Here is a 21103-nt window from a genome sequence, read left to right on the forward strand (position 1 = left end):
TAGCAGGCAGATCAGGGGCTGTGGGTCACAGCTGGGGTCAGGAGTCCCAGAGCAGCCCAGAGGCCGGTCTGATGGGCTCAGATTTGAAGGGCCAAAGAAATCATCATCTCATCTGATCTGAGCTCCTGCACCTTGCAGACCCCAGAACCTTCCCCATCCCTCCGGTCCCAGCCCCACTTGCCCTGGCTGTTACTGATGCCCTCACGTCTCGGCTCAGCAATGGCAAGGGATGGAGAATCCCCCATTGCACGACTTGGACTCTGCAGAGGGAGGCAGCCGCATCCACCCAACCCCCACATGCTTTGCCCGTCTGACCCCTTGACAAGCCCTTCCCCCCCCAACACGGGGTCAGTAGGAGAAGGCGTGTTCTGGCCGGAGCCCCCAGCCACACGGCGGGGAAAGAATTGTCCGGAGCAGCTCAGCACTGGGGAGCCCCCGTTTCCCTCTGCGGAGCGCGGGGCAGCCGGTCCAATTCCTCCCACCCATGTCAGTCCAAGGGCCGCCGATGGGAGCTGGCAGCACAAACGCTCCCATTCCCGCCCCGTCGCCTGAGCCCCCGTGTCCCTGGGCCCAAGCCCTGGGCCCTGCTGGCCGAGGAGCAGGGACTCCGACCGCCACACGCTGAGCCCCAAGAAACAATCCCCGCCCTGGGCCCCTTCCTAGCAGCCCTGGCGTCTCTCCCCTCACGCGGCTTGTGGGCACGACCCGTCCGAGGGCCTCCCTGGCCACGGCTGCTGCTGGAGGCTCCTGCCCCCTCGGCTCCCCTGGGCCCGGAGCTCCCTGCGCATCCTCCTCCTCCTGCAGTCGGCCCGGCCTGAGCGGCTCCAGAGGCTTTTCTACTCCGCTCCCTCGGGGGGCAGTCCCAGCAGGACTGGGGGGCTGATTCGCAGGGCAGGGTTGATGCACCCCCAGCCCCCGGTCATCTGAAGCAGGGGGCTGAGCCCGCCAAAGCTCATGATCCCAGCGACATGTTTTATTGGTCTGTAAAGTGCTCCCAGGGGATTTGTTGTGTGACCAGAGCGAGGGCTGAGGAGGAAGGTCCGGCCTGGGGCTCACAGCCGTTTGTGCTGGGGGTGTGTGAGGCAGAGGATACAGGCCAGGCAGAGGCCTAAGAGGGTCTGTCCATGGCCAGAGAGGGGATCCCAAGGAGCGACTGTCTCGAGTTGCAGCTGGGGAGCTCTGGGGTGGGAATTAGGGGAAACGATTTCACTGAGGCTGGTGAAACGCTGGAGCGGGAGGCCTGGAGGCTAGAAGAGGGATGTGAGGGGTGCACTGGGCACTGGAACTAGGACGTGGTTTCTCCTGGGCGTGTGTGTTGCTTTTGCTCACACTCAGCTGAACGGCAACATTTCCTCCATCATCATCGTCATCATCAGACTAGTGAACACAACAGCCCCGACCTGCTCCCGGGGGGATGCTCAAAGGAAGCACCAGAAACCACGTCGGCTGGTCCAGCTTCCCCCGAAACACAGGCCGTTAACTCTGCATCCTGTGTCATCAGTGCAGACACAGCCCAGCACTGCCTGTGCCCCCCATCCAAACCCCACCCCCCATCTCCCGCAGCCTAGAATCTTCCCCACCCAGACACCCTCACGAGACCAGCTAGTCTCATATTATCAGTCACCAACCCCCCATGTACCTGAAAAACTGCCAGTCTGTGCCCTACACACACAGCCCCCTCTGCCAGCCACTGCCCCACATCCCTGACTACCTGCCAGTCTGTGCCTTAGAGAGCCCATCGTTCCAGCACCTATCCCATGTTGCTGACTGCCAGTCTGTGCCCCACACACAGAGCCCCCCTCCCTCCCACCAGACCCGGTGGTACAGGGTGTACGAGGCTCAGCGTCAATTTGCCCTCCCGCCTGGCTTCTCTCCATGGCTGCTGAGGGGCTCCCCTTGCAACCTCCCACATTGGGCCCAGCTCTCAGGGCCAGGCTGCAATGGGCGACAGGGTCACTGCTCCCTGCTGTGTCCTGTCCAGCCACAGGCCAAGGGGGAGCCGCAACCGGCTGGAGTCCTCCCGCCCTGAGCCAGAGCTGATCCGGGGGGTCAGACACTCCCTGCAGCACCCAGCGCCCAGGAGAATGTGGATGGTAAGTGGGGTCAGGGGCCATGGTCATGCGGAGCTAGAGAATTCTCGGTTCCTTGGCCCCCAGCGAAATCTCCCCCGACATTCCCAAGAGGAGCGGGCAGGGAGAAATTTATAAATCTCAACTACCCACCCAGAGAAATAAAAAAGCAAATTGAAAGAGCCAGACAAATACCTAGAAACCATCAACTTCAGACAGACCCAAAAAAACCAGCAATAGAACACCACTTGTCATCACCTACAGCCCCCAACTTAAACCTGTCCAACACATTATCTATAAACTACAGCCTATCCTGGAACAGGATACTAAACTCCGAGAGGCTCTGGGAGACAGACCCATAGTCTCCTATAGACAACCACCTAACCTCAAGATGATTCTTACCAACAACCACAGGAAATACCACACTAATACCAACCCTGGTACCTTCCCTTGCAATAAACCCCGTTGCCAGCTTTGTCCACATAGTCACTCTGCTGATACCATTATTGGACCTAACCAAGCGAGTTATAAGATCAAGAACACATATTCCTGCGCATCCAGAAATATAATCTATGCTATCATGTGCCGAAAGTGTCCATCTGCTATGTACATTGGACAAACGTCTCAGACACTTTGCCAAAGGATCAATGCCCACAAAACAGATATTAGACAGGATCGCAAAGAAAAAATAGTTTCTTGCCATTTCAACCAGAAAGGACACTGTCTCAACGACTTGATCACCTGCATCCTGCTTCAAAGGCCTTTTAAGACTGCACTTGAAAGAGAATCCTCTGAACTGTCATTCATGCTCAAATTCAACACTTTACACTTAAGTTTAAATAAAGACTCTAATTACCGTACCCATTACAAAGATAGCTTCCCCAATTATCACCTCTAATATCATTAGCTCACAGACATTTACCTCCCCCCATCCCCTTTCTGTTCTGAAATTTGATTAGTGTAAGCCCCAAGGAGATTACTTGGATTCCTGGGGCTCTGTCTGCTGGCAGCTCAGGGAGAGGCGCAGGGAGTTTGCCTTGGCTCCCCCTCCCTACCAGGGCCAGAGTCTGCCCGGCAACCCATAGGGAGTGAGATGCCCCTCCCAGGGGGAAGGAGAGACCATTGTTGAGGGGAGTCTGGAGCCAGCCAGGGAAGGGGAAGCTGGCTGTGAGGGAGCTAGTGAGCCCCAGGCCTGCATGCAGGGTTCCCCCTGAGAACTAGCCTCTTGGGACCAGAAGGCAGGATCCCTCAGCTGGGTTTATGTCTCCACTGGTGATTCCCAGTTGTGGAGTTTGCTGGGAGGCTTCCCCAGCCAGGCTGAGTTGGCTCCAGCTCCCTGGGTGAGAGAGTCACTGCATGGTCAGCTCAGCTCTAGCAGCAAGTTCAGGGCTGCTGCCTGCTGTGTGGGTCTGGAGGCTGGGCTGGGAGGCTGTAGTTTGAATTTTGGTGCAGTTGTGGGGTCTGCATCTTGAGCCCTGCACCCCTTCGCGGTGAGGGGAAATTCTGGGACCGAAGCAGCCTGGTTCCTGCTTAAAGAGGACCCCTGTGAGAAGAGAGCAGCCCTTTGCAGAGACTGAGTCATCTCTCAACCTGAGGCTCATCCATGGAGTGTGCGAGTGCACCAATTTTTAGTTAGTAAGTCAGGGAATTTGTTTGGGGATTTTATTACCTGCAGCATATTAAACTGTGGAGGGATTTACTGCCTTCTCCCATTTGTGAGTCCTTTGGGCTGTACTGGACCTAGTCAGCCCCACTGCTAAACCACTGCAGAGAAGGATTGTGTGGTCAACAGTCATCAAGGGCCCCAACAAAGTACATGTACCAACAGGACACTGACCTTACAGTTGCTGGGCACCGGTGACCCTAAAATAGTGTTTTACCCTGTTCTAATTGTCTCCTGTTTAATATAATTATGTTTATTATAGTGTATGTGTTTGTGTTATTTTCTGGGAGTCTCCAACTATCTGGCAAATATGTGGGGATTATCCTGGGCTAGAATTTTCCTCCCAAGCTGCCCTGGTGACCCTGGTAGGAAGGAGTGAGGGGGGTGGAGGCACCGCCAAGTACATCAATCAGAAAGAATAAAATTGAGTGGGTGGCGGGATCCAGAAGAACCCAGACCTATCCATCCAAACCTGAAAGGAGATTGGCTTTAAAAGAAGGTAACCAGGTGGAGAGGGGGTGCTACATGTCCTTTTCATATGTGTTCATTTTTTTAATTGTATCCTTTGGTATATATGGTTGTGACAATTTTCTTCCACTATTTGATCTGAGGAAGTGGGTCTGGCCCAACGAAAGGTCCTTACCTAATAAACCATCTTGTTAGTCTTTAAAGTGCTACATAGTCCTGTATTTTGTTTCAAATAAACCTTCAGTTCGACTTCCAATTGAGAGTCACGTCTGGCTGTGGATGGGGGTGCAGGCCGGTGACCCCCCCCCCACAGCCCGTGACAGAAACAAAGAGCCAGGATGTGCGAGATGGGGCCTCCTGTCTCCTCCCCCCACCCTGAGTTAACAGGGCTTCCCCCTCCCCTTTGAGCTTGTGCGGAGGCAAGTGACAGGGCCTGGCTGCAGGGTTTGTGCTCGTGCTTGAGGATTAAACCTGAGCTGCCTGCTCAGTGGCGGCCCCCACAGACCCTTCCATAGCCCGGCTGGCAGAGCGAGGGCTGTAGCGGGCGCTCAGCTAGTGACCCTCGGGGGCTGGCTGGACTCTGGCTCCAAGGGGAGCGTCTCTTCCCTCCCCTGGCTGGGCAGAGCGAGAGAAGGGAGGAAGGGCTTGGGGGCTCCCAGCCCGAACCCAGCTGCAGCCAATACACCGGGACCTGTGGGTGCCTGGACATGTCCCTTCCCTCACCCTTGGTCCCAATCCTGCTGTAGCTGGGATCTTCCATGGGCCGGTCACCCCTTCCTAGCCCGAATCCCCAGACCCAGACCTGCCCGGGCAGACTCCCCTACCTGGTGTGAACCCAGCCATGGTCGGTCTTCTCACACCTGTTGTGTCTCCCCTGCTCTGGCCCAACCCAGTCCAGGACCGGCCCTGCTGTGGCTGGGGAGGGAGGCCTGTCCTGGGGCCCATGAGCAGGGGAGCCCCAGACACTGACCCAGCCCTTGTGGCTGCCGACTCTGCCTGGGAGCGGGGCCCAAAGGGGACACTGGCCGTCGTGCCCGGGGCCGTGCACCCGTCAGACAGTGGCCGGCTGGGGCAGGGCTCTGGAGGCTGCTGGTCCCCAAACACGGGAAAGGCTCCCCTGCCAGTGCTGGGCCTGGGTGGCCCATTGCCCCTGTTCCGGTCCCCTCCCCCACAGGAGCCCAAATCCCCCCTCTCCTCCATTGCCCCCTCAGAGGCAGGTTTGTAGCCAGGTTGCTCCTGAGGGAGGTGCAGGAGCGAGGACCAAGCCGAGGGGCTGCCGGGGCCTTTTCCATTCTGTGGCAGAGGCTGGTACTTCCTGTGTCCCAAACAAGCTTCACCGCACAGGCCCTGCCTGGTTTGCTGGCCCAGCGCTGCCGTCCCTGGTCTGTCCCTGGGGCTGGGGCACAGCTCATGTCCCTGGCTGGAGCCCCGAGCGGGGAGGCCGGGCTGATGCCGCTCTGTGTGGGGTGTGACCCTGCTGCACAGCGCCAGGGCGACATTCAGAGACACCCGCAGCCCCACAGCTCCCAGTGCAAAGGGGGCACAAACCTACAGACACGGAACTTGCAAACCAGCCCGTGTGCAGACACCTCGCACGGCCGCTCGGGTCTGGAAGGGGAGGGGGTGGGAGCCAAAGTGACCAGACCCAGCCTGTCCGACCCTCCCCCGGTTCCAGTGCCACTGGCCTCCCCGTGTCCCCTCTGCGAGCAGCCTGGGATTTACCCAGCCCGGCGGCTCCACCCTGCAGCACGAGGCCCCTTCCCCCGGGGCAGGCAAAGCCCCCTCACTCCAGTCCATGCTGCGGGGGGGGGGGTGGTTTGGGGCCATCTCACCTCCAGCGCCCGTGTGACACTGCTCTGTCCCCGTGAGCAGGGCTGCCGAGAGGGGCTTTACGGGGGGGGGGGGGGGGGCTGGGCTGCGTTTCCCACCCACTCTCCAGGGTCTCCCTCCTCTCTGGCTCCGCAGAAACAGCTGCGGCCCCTCCCTCCGCAGGCCCCGCCCAGAGGCAGAAACCAGACCTGCTGCCTTTTGCCAGGGGAGCAGCTGCAGAGAGGAATGTAAAATCCTGGGGCAGAAGGGGGGACATTTACCTGGGCGAGCCATGGGAGTGGCTGAGCTGGACCTGAGAGACTGAACTCAGCTCTTGGGTGGAGGACACTCCCCCCGAATCCTTTGGCTAACCGGGGTCCCCATTCACATGGCCCTGTGCTGGAGCAGTCAGAAGGACGAGGCAAGGGGTTGCTTTACTCCGCCCCTACCTATCCTCTGCCTCTCCCTCCCGCCCACAGCCCCTAGCAGAGTGACTCACTCGCCCCTTCCCACCGGCCAACGGAAAAGCCGTGCCGGCTCCGCACTGCCCAGGCTGTTCCTGAATTGGCACGTCGGGCGCAGAAGGCAGAGGCCTGCCGAGGACATGAGAACATCCTTCCCACTCCCCCGGACAAGCGTGTCCAGTTTTTTAGCGGGGTCTACCCTGGCAACCCTAGCACTCAGGCCCCGGAGTCCGAACCCAGAGGCAGCCACGCAACATTCCTCCGAGGAGTTTTAAACTCCCGGGACGTGACGTCACATCACGCCGGGGCCCCACCCACCTGCAACGCTGCGCATGGCAGCAGCAGGCGGCGAGGGGGAGCCGCTCACGTTAGGGACGGTCTGGGGCTGAGGGGGATGCTCTGGGGGCAGGGTGGGAGAATGCGCAGGGGAGCTGGCAGGGGGGGCCGGGCCCACTCCAGGCAGAGCCAGGGGAGAGACCCAGCTCCACATATTGGTGGAGCAGGGCCCCCGGCTCTGAATAGTTACTTGCCGGCACTTCCGGGTTCAGGGGCGCAGGGCCCCCTTAGGTGCACAGGCCGAAATCGACCGAATCGGCCTAAGGCCGGCCCTGGTGCCAGGACAATGGGTATGTGGAATGTGACTGTTTCTCATCAGATGCAAAGGGATTGGTGTGATGGCAGGGACAGATCTACCCCAGAATACAGGGGGGTGAGCAAATGTCCCAGCTCGGAAAAGGGCAACAAAAATGATTTGGGATTTGAAACAGGTCCCATAAGAAGAGAGATGAAAAAGACTGGGAGTTTTCAGCATAGAAAAGAGGAGACAAAGGAGGGGTAGGATAGAGGTCTGTAAAATCATGCCTAGTGCAGAAAAAGTGAATAAGGAAAAGTTATTTATTTATTCCCATAACCGAAGAACAAGGAGTCACCAAATTAAATTAATACGTAGCAAGTTAAGACAAACAAAGGAAGTTTTTCTTGACACAGCGCACAGTCACCCTGTGTCTACACGGCCACTTTATTCCCAAATAACTTAGTCCACGTCTACACTGCAGGTATTTTGAAAGTGTCAAAATACCGTTACGCTGGAGGACTTCTTACTCTGACTGCTGTAACCCTCATTGTACGAGGAATAAGGGAAGGTGGAGGAAGAGAGCTCTGTTTCAAAATAGGTGCTGTGGAGACGCTCCCAATTTTGAAATAAGATATGAAACTGATGTAGCTCATTTTGTGTAGCTTATTTTGAGATAAGTCCTGCTGTGGAGACGCATCCTAACAGGGTTCAACAAAGAGCTGGATAAATTCATGGGGGTTAGATCGTTCAGTACTTATTAGCCAGGATGGTGAACCTAGACTCTGTTTGCCAGGGGCTGGGAATGGGTGACAGGGGAGGGGTCACTGGATGTTCCCTGTTCTGTTCCCTCCCTCTGGGGCACCTGGCACTGGCCACTGTGGGCCGACAGGACACGGGGCTGGATGGGCCTCTGGTCTGACCCAGTCTGGCTGCTCTGATGTTCTCTGCTGAGCGCCCCCCATAGACTAGCTCAGGCAGCTCCCTGCCGGGCCTGCTGGCTTGTCCCAGACACTCCCATCCCTCGTCACTCAGGCTGGGGGCTCGCAGCATCGTGCCAGGGATTTTCTGGGCAGCTACAATTCCAGGCAGCGCCGTTCAGCGTTGCAATAGCCCAGCCCCCGCCTGGAGCTCGCTCCTTGTCTCCAGCTCTGCAGGGGAGAGCAACGTTCCCAGCAGGCAACAGCTTCAGGAGTTGGGGCCGGCTGCTTTCCTGGCCCCAGAGACCCAAGGTGGGGGAGGCGGGTGGGGACTAGTGAGGGGCAGAGCCGTTGGGTTGGTCGATTTGTGTGACCTGATCTGAACTCTGCCTGTCCCCAGCCCGGCTGTTAGTTCTGTCCCTGCCCAGCCCCCATCTCTGCCCTTCAGGGCCTGTCTGCTCCCTAGGGCTGCAGTAGGTTTCTTCTACCTCCCTTAAGTGGAGCTGCAGGGAGGGAGGGGAAGGAGCTTCCAGGGGTCATAGAGGTGAGGAGCCAGGGGCTGGGTACAGGGGAGTCCTCCAGGGTCACACAGACTGGGGTGTGTGAGGCCAGAGGGGCTGCTGTCAGGACGACAGTCGGGGCTCGGTGTTTGTGCCCCACCCCACCCAGATCCAGGGTCGGATGCTCTGCCCAGGGAGGGAGCCCGGCGGGAAAGTGAAGATCGGGGCTTTGGCAGCAGCATCGATAAATGTCACCAGCCCCCAGTCACAGTCCAGACAAACCCGGATCCTGCTGGGGGGGCTCAGGGGCAGGGGGGTTGCAGGGTCAGTGAGAGCCCGGAACTGATCCCACCACCACCCCACAGCCCAGATCCCCTCTCTGGGGCTCAGGCTGATCCCTCCCTTTCTGCTCACAGACTGTCTGGCCACCCCCAGAGACCAGAACCCTTCCTTGGGGGGTGGAATGATCTCTCCCTTCCTCTTCACAGACTCTCTGGCCACCCCCACAGCCCAGTATTGCCCATCCCCCACCTCCACCTCCCAGTAATGTCTCCCTGAGGTGAAGCCCTCACGGCCGAGTACACAGGACACACTGTCAAATCTCTCCGGGGTGTCGGGCCGTGGCTGCCGTGTGTTTCCCTGTCTCACACGTTTCCCATCCTCCGACAGGACGAGCTGGGGATGCGCCGTGTCTGGATCCAGAGTCACGTTGGCTGGGGGAGAATCAGAGCGTGAGGGGCAGAGCTCGGCCCTGGGGGGGGGGGTCGATGGCGTCAGGGACAGAATCTGCCCCAGCTGGGCAGTGACTCAGGGACTCTCCTGCCTCCAGGGGCGCCCGGCTCTGAGTGGGGAGCAGCCCTGAGGACTCGGCCCAGCCCAAGGGGCAGCTCACTCCCCCGCAGGGAGGGGCCGTAGCAGAGAGAAGGGGTCAGAGGGGCCCTGACACTGGGAATCTGCCCCCTCTCCCTGGTCTGGGGACAAGCGACTCTGGGCCGGGGACCCCAGAGGGACGGGATGGAAACTGCCTGGTCAGGGCTGGCTGAATCCAGGCCCTGCCCTCGGCTGGGCCCCTCCCCATTGAAATGTCCCTGGGTCCCAGCTGCCTCTGGGCAGGGTTTGTGATTCCCCCTGTGACACGTCTCCCCCGCAAGGCACGTCTGGGCTCGGCTCCTTTCCCGCCGCACTGGGGCTCTGGGCCGAGCTCCGACCTGCCCCCCACCAGGCTGCTCAGCCTCCGGCCCAGCGCCCAGACCCCGCAGAGCCAGCAGGGAGGGGCAGGGACCGGCCCCAGCTGGGCTGGGCGGGAAGAGGCTGAACAAGGCGAGTCCTGCACTGGGGGTGCCCAGGCGCCGTGCGGAGGGAACGGGGGTGTCTCTGTCCCAGCCATGGCAGGAGGCTGACTCAGGGGTGACAGAAGGAAGAGGGCCCCAGGGAGCTGAGGGGGGTCCCAGCGGGGGCTGGGCGGAGGGAGAGAGAAGCTGAGCTCACGCGGGGGGAGAGGAAAAGGGGAACAGGACCAGAGCTCTGCTCTCAGCAGCTCCCCAGCTGCCTGCCATGGGCCCAGGGCTGCCCCTGTCTGTGCCCCGGGCCCTGGTGCTCTGGGGTCTGATCCATCCCTTCCCTCGGCAGAGCAGGGACCCTCCCATGGACTCTTGGGTCCTCTGCCGGGGGCAGGAGACAGAGCAACGTCCCCGAGTGCCCCAGAGTCCATGCTGGGCACCGCCCCTCAGTCACTGGGGGAAGGGAAACTCCCCACTTGGACCCCCCCACCTCTCCCGCGCCAGAGAACAAGGGGAGCCCAAGGCCGAGAGGAGTTTTGGATGTAGGAGGTCTCCAAGCTGGGGGTCCAGGCTGGGGGGGACTGAGGGTTTTGGATACCGGGGGGGGGGGGGTACAAGCTGAGGCAGGGAGTTCAGGTGCTGGAGGGGCTGAGGGCTCTGGGGGAGCCCTGGAGATAAAGGGCTCTGGGCTGGGGGGTTGGACTCTGGGCTGGGGCTCTGGGGTGGCTCAGGAGGAGGCGTCTGGGGGCAGGAGGAGGCCCCTGTGCCGGTGAAAGCTGGGGGAGGGGCAGTTTGTGGCTCTGTTCCCATGGCTGGGGCCTGGCCAGCGGTGCTAAACAGCCTGCCCGGTGCCTGTCCCTTGGCACCGCACTGCGCCTGGCAGCAGGCCTGGCTCTGAGGGGGGCATGAGGCCTGAGGCAGCTCACCTGGTCTATACAGGCTGAGGGGTCCCTCCAGTGCATCCGGCAGAGTGTCTGGGGGAGGAGAGAGGAGATTCAGGTTTGCACGGGGAGCCCAGAGCCGGGTTGTCACGTCACAGACACACTCAGGCCTTGTTCACTTCCCGCCTTTTGTCGTTCCCTAGGCCCAGGCCCTGCAGAGACTTTGGCATCAAAGCAGCTTTTGGCACTTTAGCCCCTTGATTAGGGTTACCAGGCAGTCTAAAAAAAATACTGGACACACTTGATGGGGGTGGGGGGAAGGGACCATCCAGGAGGGGAGCAGGGCTGGCTGGGAGGAGGGGGGGGAAGCAGAGTTGGTGGGAGGGGGGCTTCGGGTGCAGCGGGGCTGGCTGGGAAAGATCGGGGGGGGCAGCCGGCGGGAAGCAGAGCTGGCGGAGGGGGCTCAGGGGCAGTGGGGTTGGCCGGGGGAGATTGGGGGATGGGCACCTGGAAGAAAGCAGAGCTGGAGGGGACGGGAAGGGTCGGGGACAGCGGGGCTGGCTGGGGGAGATCAGGGTGGGGGGGCAGCCTTGATTGAAAACTACTGCTCCTCCCACTGTGACGTAGTGGGGGTACCTGGCTGGTTTCTATGCTGCTGGCTCTGGGGTAACCCCCACTGGCTGCCGTGCCACGACCCAGCAAAACAGGATGAGTCACTATGCAAACGAGTATGGCCAGCCACCCCCCATGGAGAGGAACAAAGGAAGGTGGAATGCTGCTCTGGCTGGGGGTCAGGGCTGGAGGAGGGTTAGGGAGTTCCTGTCTGGAAAGCAGGGGAGAAGGAACTGGGGAGGGGGGCTGGGACTCCCCTATCTCAAGGGGGCACTGAGGCCTCTTAGCCCCAGTTCCTGTAACCAGATTACATCTGTGCTGTGCTGTATCCTGGAGGAGCAATAAACCACCCTCAATTCCACTGGCTGGTGGAGTCTGTTGGTGCCATTTCGGGGTGCAGGAGATGGGGGACCCCCAACGCGCCATCACACCCACCCAGCTGGCTGCTTCAGCTGCAGTTTGAAGAGAATTGGCTCAGCTGCAGCAGCATGTAGCCAGAGGGCAGCTCCTGGACTCACCCCAGCCCGGGGCCCACCCCTTAGCACGGCACTAGGGGGCAGAGGTAACTGTCCCGCCGCCCCTCCTTCGCCATACCTCTGGAGTGGGGAGGGGATGGGGGAGAAAGGGCCGGGCAGAGCCACAACTCCGGCAGCTGCTTCCAGGAGCCGCTTGCCGGGTTTCCCCCTCCTCCTTCAGCAGCCGCCATTCAGCCCTTCGGCCAACGGGGAAATTCCCGGTATCTCGCCGGGCCACTCTGTCCCGGCCCTGGGACACCCGCCCTGCAGCCCTCTGGCTGGGAGAGACGCAGGGGCCAAAACGAAGGGATTTTGCTGAATTTGGGCCAGAAGGTTGTGACCATCCATGAGTCTCCTTCTCTCCCTCGGCTTGGCTAGTAGGGGAAGTGCTGAGAACTGGGACCAGGATCGTTGCTCTCTACACGATTGGAGACTGAACCTGGGTATTTATGCTGGACAATATACGGCCCAGGGGCCAGATCTGGCCCACCAAGCCCCCAAATCCGGCCTGGGGACCCCAATCCCGGGACTCTCAGGCACACGCAGCTGCTGTGGTTTAAAGCTCAGTTCATACGGCTCTGGGCTCTGCAGCGAGGGGGGGGGCTTCATGTGATCTCCCCACCCCCAGCCCAACCCTCAGCTCCGATTGGCTGGAAACAACCGGCCAATAGGAACTGAGAGATTGGCCTGGGGGTGGGGGTAGCACAAGCCTTAGAGCCACATGGAGGGAGCAGTCTGCAGTTTAAAGTGATCTGGGGCTGCAGCAGGCAGGGAGCTCAGCCTGCCTTGGGGGTGCTGCAGAGCTGCCTTTGGCACCCCAGCCTCTCCTGCACCCCCACTCTGTACCCTCTGTCCCAGGTGATAACTCCCTCCCAGACCCTGTAGCCCCTCCTGCACCCCTCCCCCAGGCCAGAATCCTCTCCTACATCCACACCTCCTCCCATTCCCCTGCCCCAGATCACCACCCACACCCTCTGCAGTCTGCACCCCCCTTTTCCCCTTCTCCCAGGTCACAGCTCCCTCCCCGAACCTGTACCCCCCTCCTACACTTCTCCCCCAGGCCAGAATCCTCACCTGCATCCAGACCCCCTCCCTGACCCTACACCCCAATCTGCAACCCAGGTCACCACCCCAAACTCCCTCTCAGACCCCACACCATCTCCTGCACCCCAGTCCCTTACCCTGTATGGCCTTCTGTATGCAACACCCACCCTAAACCCTGCACCCCCACCATAGCAAAGTGTGGGCCTTGGCCACTTTCCAAAATCTTGTAGTGGCCCCCACCAAGAATTATTTCCCCCCAGCATTGATGCTGATTGGCTCTGCTTGGGCCTGGTGAGCCGTGTGCTTGCCATAAGGGAAAAGTTTTCTACAGTGACCTTGCTCTTAAAGTGCCGTGTTCCTGAGTTGCTCCGCAGGACCCAGATGTGTTGCTCACATAAGGTGTTTGCCCAGACACCCAGCGTGACCTGCCCAGGCCAGGGAGCAACGTCCAGAACCCCCCTGTGGAGAAGTGATTCGTGCACATCAGAAAAGAGAGTAACTTGAAAATTGCTTGGGCAGCAAAAACCCTCCAGCAATTGAAAGTTCCTGTGTGAGCCATGTACAAGTCACACAAGGTACTGACTGTCCCCAACACAAAGGAGATTGGAACAGAACTCATCCGGGTATAATCTGGATGGTTCTAACAGGTCAGATACTGTCAGGGGTCATCCTGCTATCACAGGAGAAATGCACCATGACTCGCCTATGCCCCAGGAGAAGGGAACTGGGCGTGTTTCTCTCTCTCTGGCGTTTCTCACTCTCACACTCACTGAAATTGCAAAGGCTGCTTCTGAACAAACAAGGGTTTGAATTAATCAGCCTGAGTGTCTTGGAACCCAAGTCTGTGCCATTCACCCTGCAATTATATGGGAGCATCATCTAATTATGAACCAATTGACCTGCGCCATTCTCCTTCCAGGGTCCCACTTTCCCCTCCTCCATCCCCCCAAGGTACCTTTGAACTCCCTCAGCGTCTCCGACAGCGCAATAACTTTCCAGGAGAAACCATGGACTCGCTTCTCCAGTTCAGGAGCCATCTCCTCTGGCTGCTGGGCCTGTCCTTTCTCACACCTGGGGAGAAGCAACATCCCATGGTGACAATGCAGTGGTTCCCAGCCTTTTCAAGCATATGGACCTCTTTTCAATCCATGAACGTTTCACGGACCCCCTCCCCTCCCTGGGGGAGAAACAAAGAAAAGGAAAAGAAAAAGAACATAAGAACGGCCGTACTGTATCAGACCAAAGGTCCATCTAGCCCAGTGGCTTGTCTGCCGACAGTGGCCAGCACCAGGCGCCCCAGAGAGAAGGTGGACCGAAGACAATGATCAAGTGATTAGTCTCCTGCCATCCTTCTCCAGCCTCTGACAAACAGAGGCCAGGGACACCATTTCTATCCCCTGGCTAATAGCCTTTTATGGGCCTAACCTCCATGAAATTATCTAGCTTCTCTTTAAACTCTGTTATAGTCCTAGCCTTCACAGCCTCCTCTGGCAAGGAGTTCCACAGTTTGGCTACATGCTGTGTGAAGAAAAACTTTCTTTTATTAGTTTTAATAAAAGAATTTGTCTAGAGCCCTTTTTAAATATTGGTGTCATGTTAGCTACCTTCCAGTCATTAGGTACAGAAGCTGATTTAAGAGATAGGTTACAAACCACAGATAATAGTTCAGCAATTTCCCATTTGAGTTCTTTTAGAACCCTTGGATGAATGCCATCCGGTCCCGGAGATTTGTTGACATTAAGTTTTTCTATTTGTTCCAAAACCTCCTCTAATGACACTTCAACATGGAACCGTTCCTCAGATTCATCACCCATAAAGGACGGTGCAGATTTGGGAATCTCCTTAGCGTCCTCAACTGTGAAGATTGATGCAAAGAAATCATTTAGCTTCTCCGCAATGGCTTTATCGTCCTTGATTGCTTCTTTTATATCTCGATCGTCTAGGGGACCCACAGGTTTTTTAGCAAGCTTCCTGCTTCTAATGTACTTTAAAAACATTTTGTTATTTCTTTTTGAATTTTTGGCTAGCTGTTCCTCAAAATCTTTTTTTCCTTTTCTTATTACATTTTTACACTTGATTTGACAGTGTTTATGTTCCTTTCTATTTACCGCACTAGGATTGGACTTCCACTTCTTAAAAGATGCCTTTTTGTCCCTCACTGCTTCTTTTACATGGTGGTTAAGCCACGGTGACTCTTTTTTAGGTCTCTTGCTATGTTTTCTAATTTGGGGTATACATTTAAGTTGGGCCTCTATTATGGTGTCTTTAAAAAGTTTCCATGCAGCTTGCAGGGATTTGCCTCTAGTCACTGTGCCTTTTAATTTCTGTTTAACTAACCTCCTCAATGTTGTGTAATTCCCCTTTTTGCAATTAAATGCCAGAGTTCTGGACTACTGAGGTGTTCTTCCCACCACAGGAATGTTAAATGTTATTATATTATGGTCACTATTCCCAAGCGGTCCTGTAATGGTTATCTCCTGGGCCTGATCCTGCGCTCCACTCAGGACTAAATCGAGAATTGCCTCTCCCCTTGTGGGTTCCTGTACCAGGTGCTCCAAGAAGCAGTCATTTAAGCCATTGAGAAATTTTCTCTGCTTCTCTACCTGAGGTGACATGTATCCAGTCAATATGGGGATAATTAAAATCCCCCATTATTACAGAGTTCTCTATTTTGGTAGCCTCTCTAATCTCCCTCAGCATTTCAATGTCCACCGCCATGGGCTCAATCCTTACTTTTGGACTTTCCACAGATCCCCTGCAGTACCTTCACGGACCATCAAGAGTCTAGGGTTGCCAGACACTTTCACAAAAAACACCTCCCCCTCACATGGCAGGAAAAAATTTGGTTAAGAAAAAAAAGCGCACAAAAAAAGTCACTGCACCTTTAAATCCCCAGGCTCCCTGCTCTCCACATCCCCACCTGACATAGGGGGAAATGTCCCAAGCAGCCTTCCAACTGAGAGAAATAGAAAATACCAGACATTTTACCGGACAGGGGCTGCAACTGGACTGTCTGGGCCAATACCTGACACCTGACAACCCTACAGGGGTCTGTGGCCCACAGGTTGGGACCCGCTGTGATCCTGCCTTGAGTGACTCAGTTCTTAAGTTCTGGTTAGTGGGTATTTGAGTCTCCACAGCCAACTCCCTCCTGGGCCTCCAGGCGCGGAGGGACCGGAGGTTCCCAGGGGAAGGGCTGTAGGAATCTGCCCACAAAGAACTAGACCAGTGGTCACCAAGCAGTAGATCTTGGAGCCTCTGACAGGTGATCCTGACTGGTTTGGCCGAGAGGCTGTCAAGCGCTGGCATTTTAGCTGCCCCTCCCCCCTGCCTTGCGTCTCCTTATCTTTGCCTTGGAGCTGCCTTCCCCACCCCTAGAAGCCTCCTGCTTTCTGGGCAGGGCAGGGAGAAGAGGGAGTGCTGATGTCAAGATACCTGCTCTCTCATCCTGTATCCTATCTCCACAGAGCAGAGAGGGGGCACAACAGTACTTGGGATGGAGTTTGCTGGCTGCTGTGGGGAGTGGTGCAGGGCCAGGACAGGGAGCCTGCCCTAGCCTCACTGCACCACCCCCCAGCAGCCTCCTGAGGTGAGTAGTGCCCAGTTGGAGCCCACATCCTGAAACCCTACCCCAGTCATGAACCCCTCTTGCATCCCAGACTCCCGCCCCAAGCACCCCCGCATCCAAACACCTTCCCAGAGCTTGCACCTAGACCCCCCGCCTACATCCCAACCGTCTGCCCCAAGATCAGCTCAGAGCCCCTCTCACACTCCAAATCCCTTAATCCACGACCAGAGCCTGCCCCCCAACCCTCTGCCCCAGCCTGGTGAAAGGGAGGGAGGATGGGGGAGGGAGGGAGAATGGGTGGGGTCTTGGAGAAGGGGTATAAAGGAGGTGGGGCAAATTTATTTGGGTTTGAGGTAGATCTTGGATTGCACTTAAATTAAAAAAGTAATCTCGTGCTTCAAAAGATTGATGACCACTGAACTAGATTGACAGACCAGCTCCCCCCTCCCCAGCTCATCCCACCCATGTGGCTAAATCCCTGTAATATTATCATTCTCATATAACTTTGTATTAAGATCTTATCCTTTTAGACATATCTTTAAGTGTTCTTATAGAATCTCTGTAACATTTCTCATATAACTTTGTATTAAGAGAAACTTTCCTTTATATATATATATAGATCTTGTAGGCCTTCTTATAGAATCCCTGGTATTAAGAAACTTTGTATAAGGTAAAGAAAAAATGTCTTTTGAACTCTCCCCTTTCCTTGATTGCCCTGTTGAAATGAATGAGGTGTGAATGGAGAATGAAAGGGGAGCACCTTCAGCAGCAGTTGCAAAGGTGGAGATGGGCTGGGAGCCAGACCCAAGACAATACCTGTGCAGTGAGCTCATTAAGAAGACTGGACATACAGACTCCTTGGGAGTCCAGAAGCAAGTGCCTGCCCTTGGAAGAACTTTCTTAGAAGTATTATAAAGGTGAGGTGATGACTAACTGGATCCATGAGCGGGATAAATAGGAGGCATCTTGCAGGGGGACCCCGGATTTTCGTCTTGTCAACATAGGAGCATTGATCCGGATAGGCAGAAGCCTGGCTCCACCCCTCCCCCATCTAACTCACCTGGCTAGTGCAGTTAGGGGGAGCAACTATTGGTAACAACAGGATGGAGTGTGGTTGTGTCTGTGTGTGTGAGTGCGTGAGTGTAATATATCATATGCATATGATAAAGTGTTGATTGATCTATGTATGTTCAGTAAATGAGGCCTGTTGCCTTATCCCCCTGAAAAAGATCCCGGGTGCTTCTTTTAAGCATAACACACACAGGTCTCCAAACAGCCCTCGGGCAGGAAAGACCCTGGATCCCTGCTGCCCTGTGCTGAATGGTGCCCAGCGCCCAGCAGGGACAGGCCCACGTCCCAGCCCTCAGTCCTGGGGCAGCCAGTCCCCAGGGAGGTGACATGGGTAGAATGTACCACAGGCCAGTCTGCGCCTTTCCCTGGGTAACTGCAGAGTCGTCTCTAAAAGGGCGAGGGCCTCAGGGTTAAATGGGTCAGAGATTTGAATCCCAAATGTGACCTTCCCGCACGTTCTGCTGTGGAGCCCTGGGGAGAGGCAGCGACAACTTCACTGCCCAGTGTTTCCCCAGCGCTGTGAGGGGGTGAGAGCCACCTACCTGCTCAGGGTGCTTCTGACGTCCTGGAGAAAGAGAGAGAGAGAGAGAGAGAATGAGAGAGAGAGTTTCAGTCCCACCTGACACACACTGTGAATTCCAAGGGAGGGATTTGGCGAGTGAGGGGAAACTAGACTTTGCCTGGCCCCAGGGCCACGGATCCCCTGAGCGAATGGGGCTTTGCCATCTCTAGTCTCTCTGTGCCTGTGGGTCTGCACAAAACAACAATTCCCATGCCAGGAGGGCGCACACGGAGCTGCCCTGTGACCTCTGACTGCTGTGCCCACCTGTTAGGGCAGCGTTTCTCAAACTGTGGATCTTGACCCTCCGGGGGATCGCAAACAGCTGAGAGGGGGGTTGCGGTATCACAAGTTTTAGAACCCCTGTGTTAGGGGCTGTCCTGTCTCTGTGGTGGGAGCTGGAAAATTTCCCCCTCAGTCTCACCTGCAGGAATTCACTCGCTGGCTTCTGACACGTCCCCTCCAGCTCCCGGATCCGCTCGCTGAGATGGGAAATCTGCTCCGAGAGTTTGGTGACAGTGTCAGTCCCTTCCTTTGCTATCATCTCGTCCAGCTTCTGCAGTTGGGCCAGCAGGAGTCGCTCTTGTTCCTCCAGGAACTGCCGCAGCTGCTGAAACTCGGCCACAATCTTCTGCCGCTCGGCTTGTGTCCATTTCTGGAAGAAGAAGAACCAGACGCTCTTTTCCGAAAATGCTTTTAACGGAAAACTTTTCCGTTAAAAGCATTTCCGGAAAATCATGCCAGTGTAGACGGAGCCGTTGTGTTACTCTTTAAAGTGCTACCAGCCTATTTTTTTGTTTTTTAAGTGTATCCTGTTACAGGCTAAGTTGGCTATTCCTAGAAGCTTCAGTTTACAGTGGGTGTGACAGTGGTTTCCGACTTGTGGTCTTTGTGCCTTTGGGGCCATGGACCATGTCAGTAAAAGACTTGGACTAAAAAGCACTGGATAGAATTCAGCTGTTCACACAGACAATCAATTTTCAAAGGGGAACCTCACTTTGACACTTCTAAAGAAGTCCACAAATTCACAGAGGGTGGAAGTGGCTGGTTTAGGGCCCAACTCTAAGGAGGGATCCTGCTAAAACAATGAATTGTGATTTCTGGGTGCTCATTCCCCGGCTGACCAAGGGAAACAATAATCTGGTCACTAGATTGTCCTGGCTGCTCCTTAGGTCTGATTCGGGATCAGCTCCCTCTGGCTCGCTAGAAAGGCAGGGTCATAATGCCGGGCACCTACCAGGTATTCCTGGCTGGTCTTCTCCCTGCTCACTTTCAGTCCCAGCAGCTTTTGTCTCTTGACTCTCAGAGTCTTCAGATGGGCCTGGAGCCTTCCCTGGAGACGCAGAAACATTCCATGTGACTAAACAAAAATCAAATGTGAGCTTTGCTTATAATTTATAAAATAGATCGTTTTTGGTTCAACCCATTTCTGTAATGTCCTGCCAGCGAAGATGTTTAGGTTTTTAGTTTTGTTTCTGTTTTTGTTAGTTTCAGGACTAGAGGGAGGGGAGCTGGCCCAGGACAGACACGCACTGTACTCACGACTGCAGAGCCCGGCAGGTTTATGGGTTCAGAGACACAGAGTCACAGTAACAGACACTGGGAGTGTTTTCAGAGTGTTTGAAATTGTCGGAGCTGGGGTCACATAATCATAGGTCCCTGTGGTTCAGGAGAGGTGGGGGGGGGAGGAGGCTGGGCACAGGCTGGCTGCCCTTTCAAGGGAGGAGCTCTCAGCAGGGTCCCTGTAAGCCGGGCGCTTGGGCAGCACCCAGGAGAGATTCCAGTGCAGCCCAGCTGATTAGCAGAGCACCCAGTCACCCACAGCTGGCAGCAGGTGTTTCTACAAGTGCTGCTCAGACACACATGCATTGGTGCAGAGAACAAAATTTTTTCCACACATGGATGGAAAATATTAGAAAGAACATTGGTTGTCAGCCCTGCCTGAGACACAATCAATTCTTCTCCCCAGGAATGGACAATGAAGGGCAGGGTGAGGGATCCTGGGATCTAACCCAGCGTGAGAGATGTCAAACAGGCCCAGGGAAAGCCAGAGGGAGGAGGCCCCTGGAGCAGACAGAGGAGACCCTGGATCTTCTTCAGGATGATAAGAGCAAACTCCAGACTCAAAGTCCTGAGAGTCCCGGCTGGGAGAGCAGGGCTGTTACTGGCCACACAAAATGCCACTATGGGTCTTTTTTGGGAAACTGAGGCAGGACTACCCCATGCCATGAGGGGCACTCGGGTGGCAATGACCCCACTGCGGTGCCCTATCACCAGGCCGTCCCTGCTGCCTGCAGTCCCACCCCTGATCCTATCGGCTAGATTCCCCGGGCGGGAGCTGCTCCCCAGTGCTCCCCTCCGTCCCAGGAGGGCAGGGATCGCAGTCGGCATTTCCCTACCTGGAATTCTTCCGCAGCTTCCTCGGCAGGAATCACGGTGTGAGCTCGGTGCCCCTTGGATCTGTCGCACACCACACAGATGGGGATTTCATCCTCTCTGCAGAAGAGCTTGAGAGGCTCCTGGTGTTTCTCACACAGTCTCTCTGGGGCTGGTTCCTTCCCTGCCAGCAACCTGAGTGCTCTGGCTGCATCCACAATACTCCTCAGCTGCCTGTTCGGCCTGAGGTTCCCCTGGGGAAAGGTCCGTCTGCACTGGGGGCAGGAGACGTCTGCAGTGAGCCCCCCCCAGCACTGGGTGATGCAGGCTCGGCAGTAGCTGTGATCACAGTCGAGAAACACCGGATCATTGAAATACTCCAGGCAGAGAGGACAGGTCATTTCATCCTGGAGTGTCTTTGCTGGATTCGCAGCAGCCATGGCTACTCGCAGGGGAGACCAGAGAATTTAGTTTCAGTTTCGTCCGCTGGGAAATGGGCGGGTTGCAGTTTGTATCAATCAGTTCTGCCTTTCTGGGCGTGTTTTCCTGCTCTTTCCTTTTTCAGACTCTATGGAGCCTTTGCATGAAGTGTGATGAGTCCAGACTGACAGTGACTCCTCTGAAACATCTGCCAGGCCCCAAACTTAGGCCTGGGTGCTCAGGGTGCATCTACACTGCCCTGTATTTCAGGATAAGCTGTTCTGGAAGATACATTCCAAAATACGACCATCTA

At 56.4% G+C, this 21103-nt stretch overlaps 1 protein-coding gene across 3 annotated transcripts; it reads right to left on the reverse strand.

Moving 5' to 3' along the window:
- Positions 1-6848: 6848 nt before the first annotated feature.
- On the reverse strand, positions 6849-20871 carry LOC142823100 (zinc finger protein RFP-like). Of its 3 annotated transcripts, XM_075913397.1 has the most exons (7): positions 20394-20870; positions 19232-19327; positions 18419-18649; positions 17978-18000; positions 13752-13867; positions 10671-10718; positions 6851-9177 (listed from the first exon to the last, which is right to left on the reverse strand). In XM_075913397.1, exons 1-7 carry the CDS (start codon positions 20808-20810, stop codon positions 8588-8590), a joined length of 1521 nt encoding a protein of 506 aa, XP_075769512.1. In that variant the 5' UTR covers positions 20811-20870; the 3' UTR covers positions 6851-8587. The 3 variants fall into 3 exon arrangements, with proteins under 3 accessions (XP_075769514.1, XP_075769512.1, XP_075769513.1); XM_075913399.1 differs by lacking the exon at positions 19232-19327 and having other exon boundaries at positions 6849-9177; positions 20394-20871; XM_075913398.1 differs by lacking the exon at positions 10671-10718.
- Between the last annotated feature and the right edge of the window lie 232 nt (positions 20872-21103).

The sequence above is a fragment of the Pelodiscus sinensis genome, chromosome 32, assembly GCF_049634645.1.
Source record: "Pelodiscus sinensis isolate JC-2024 chromosome 32, ASM4963464v1, whole genome shotgun sequence".
Lineage (NCBI taxonomy): Eukaryota > Metazoa > Chordata > Testudines > Trionychidae > Pelodiscus > Pelodiscus sinensis.

Coding starts and splice junctions, on each gene's coding strand:
- LOC142823100 (XM_075913397.1), bottom strand. CDS start 20,810: ATGGCTGCTGCGAATCCAGCAAAGACACTCCAGGATGAAATGACCTGT. Junction 18,650..19,231: donor AGACCAGCCAGGAATACCTG/GTAGGTGCCCGG, acceptor TTCTTCTTCCAG/AAATGGACACAAGCCGAGCG. Junction 18,001..18,418: donor CAGCGAGTGAATTCCTGCAG/GTGAGACTGAGG, acceptor CTCTTTCTCCAG/GACGTCAGAAGCACCCTGAG.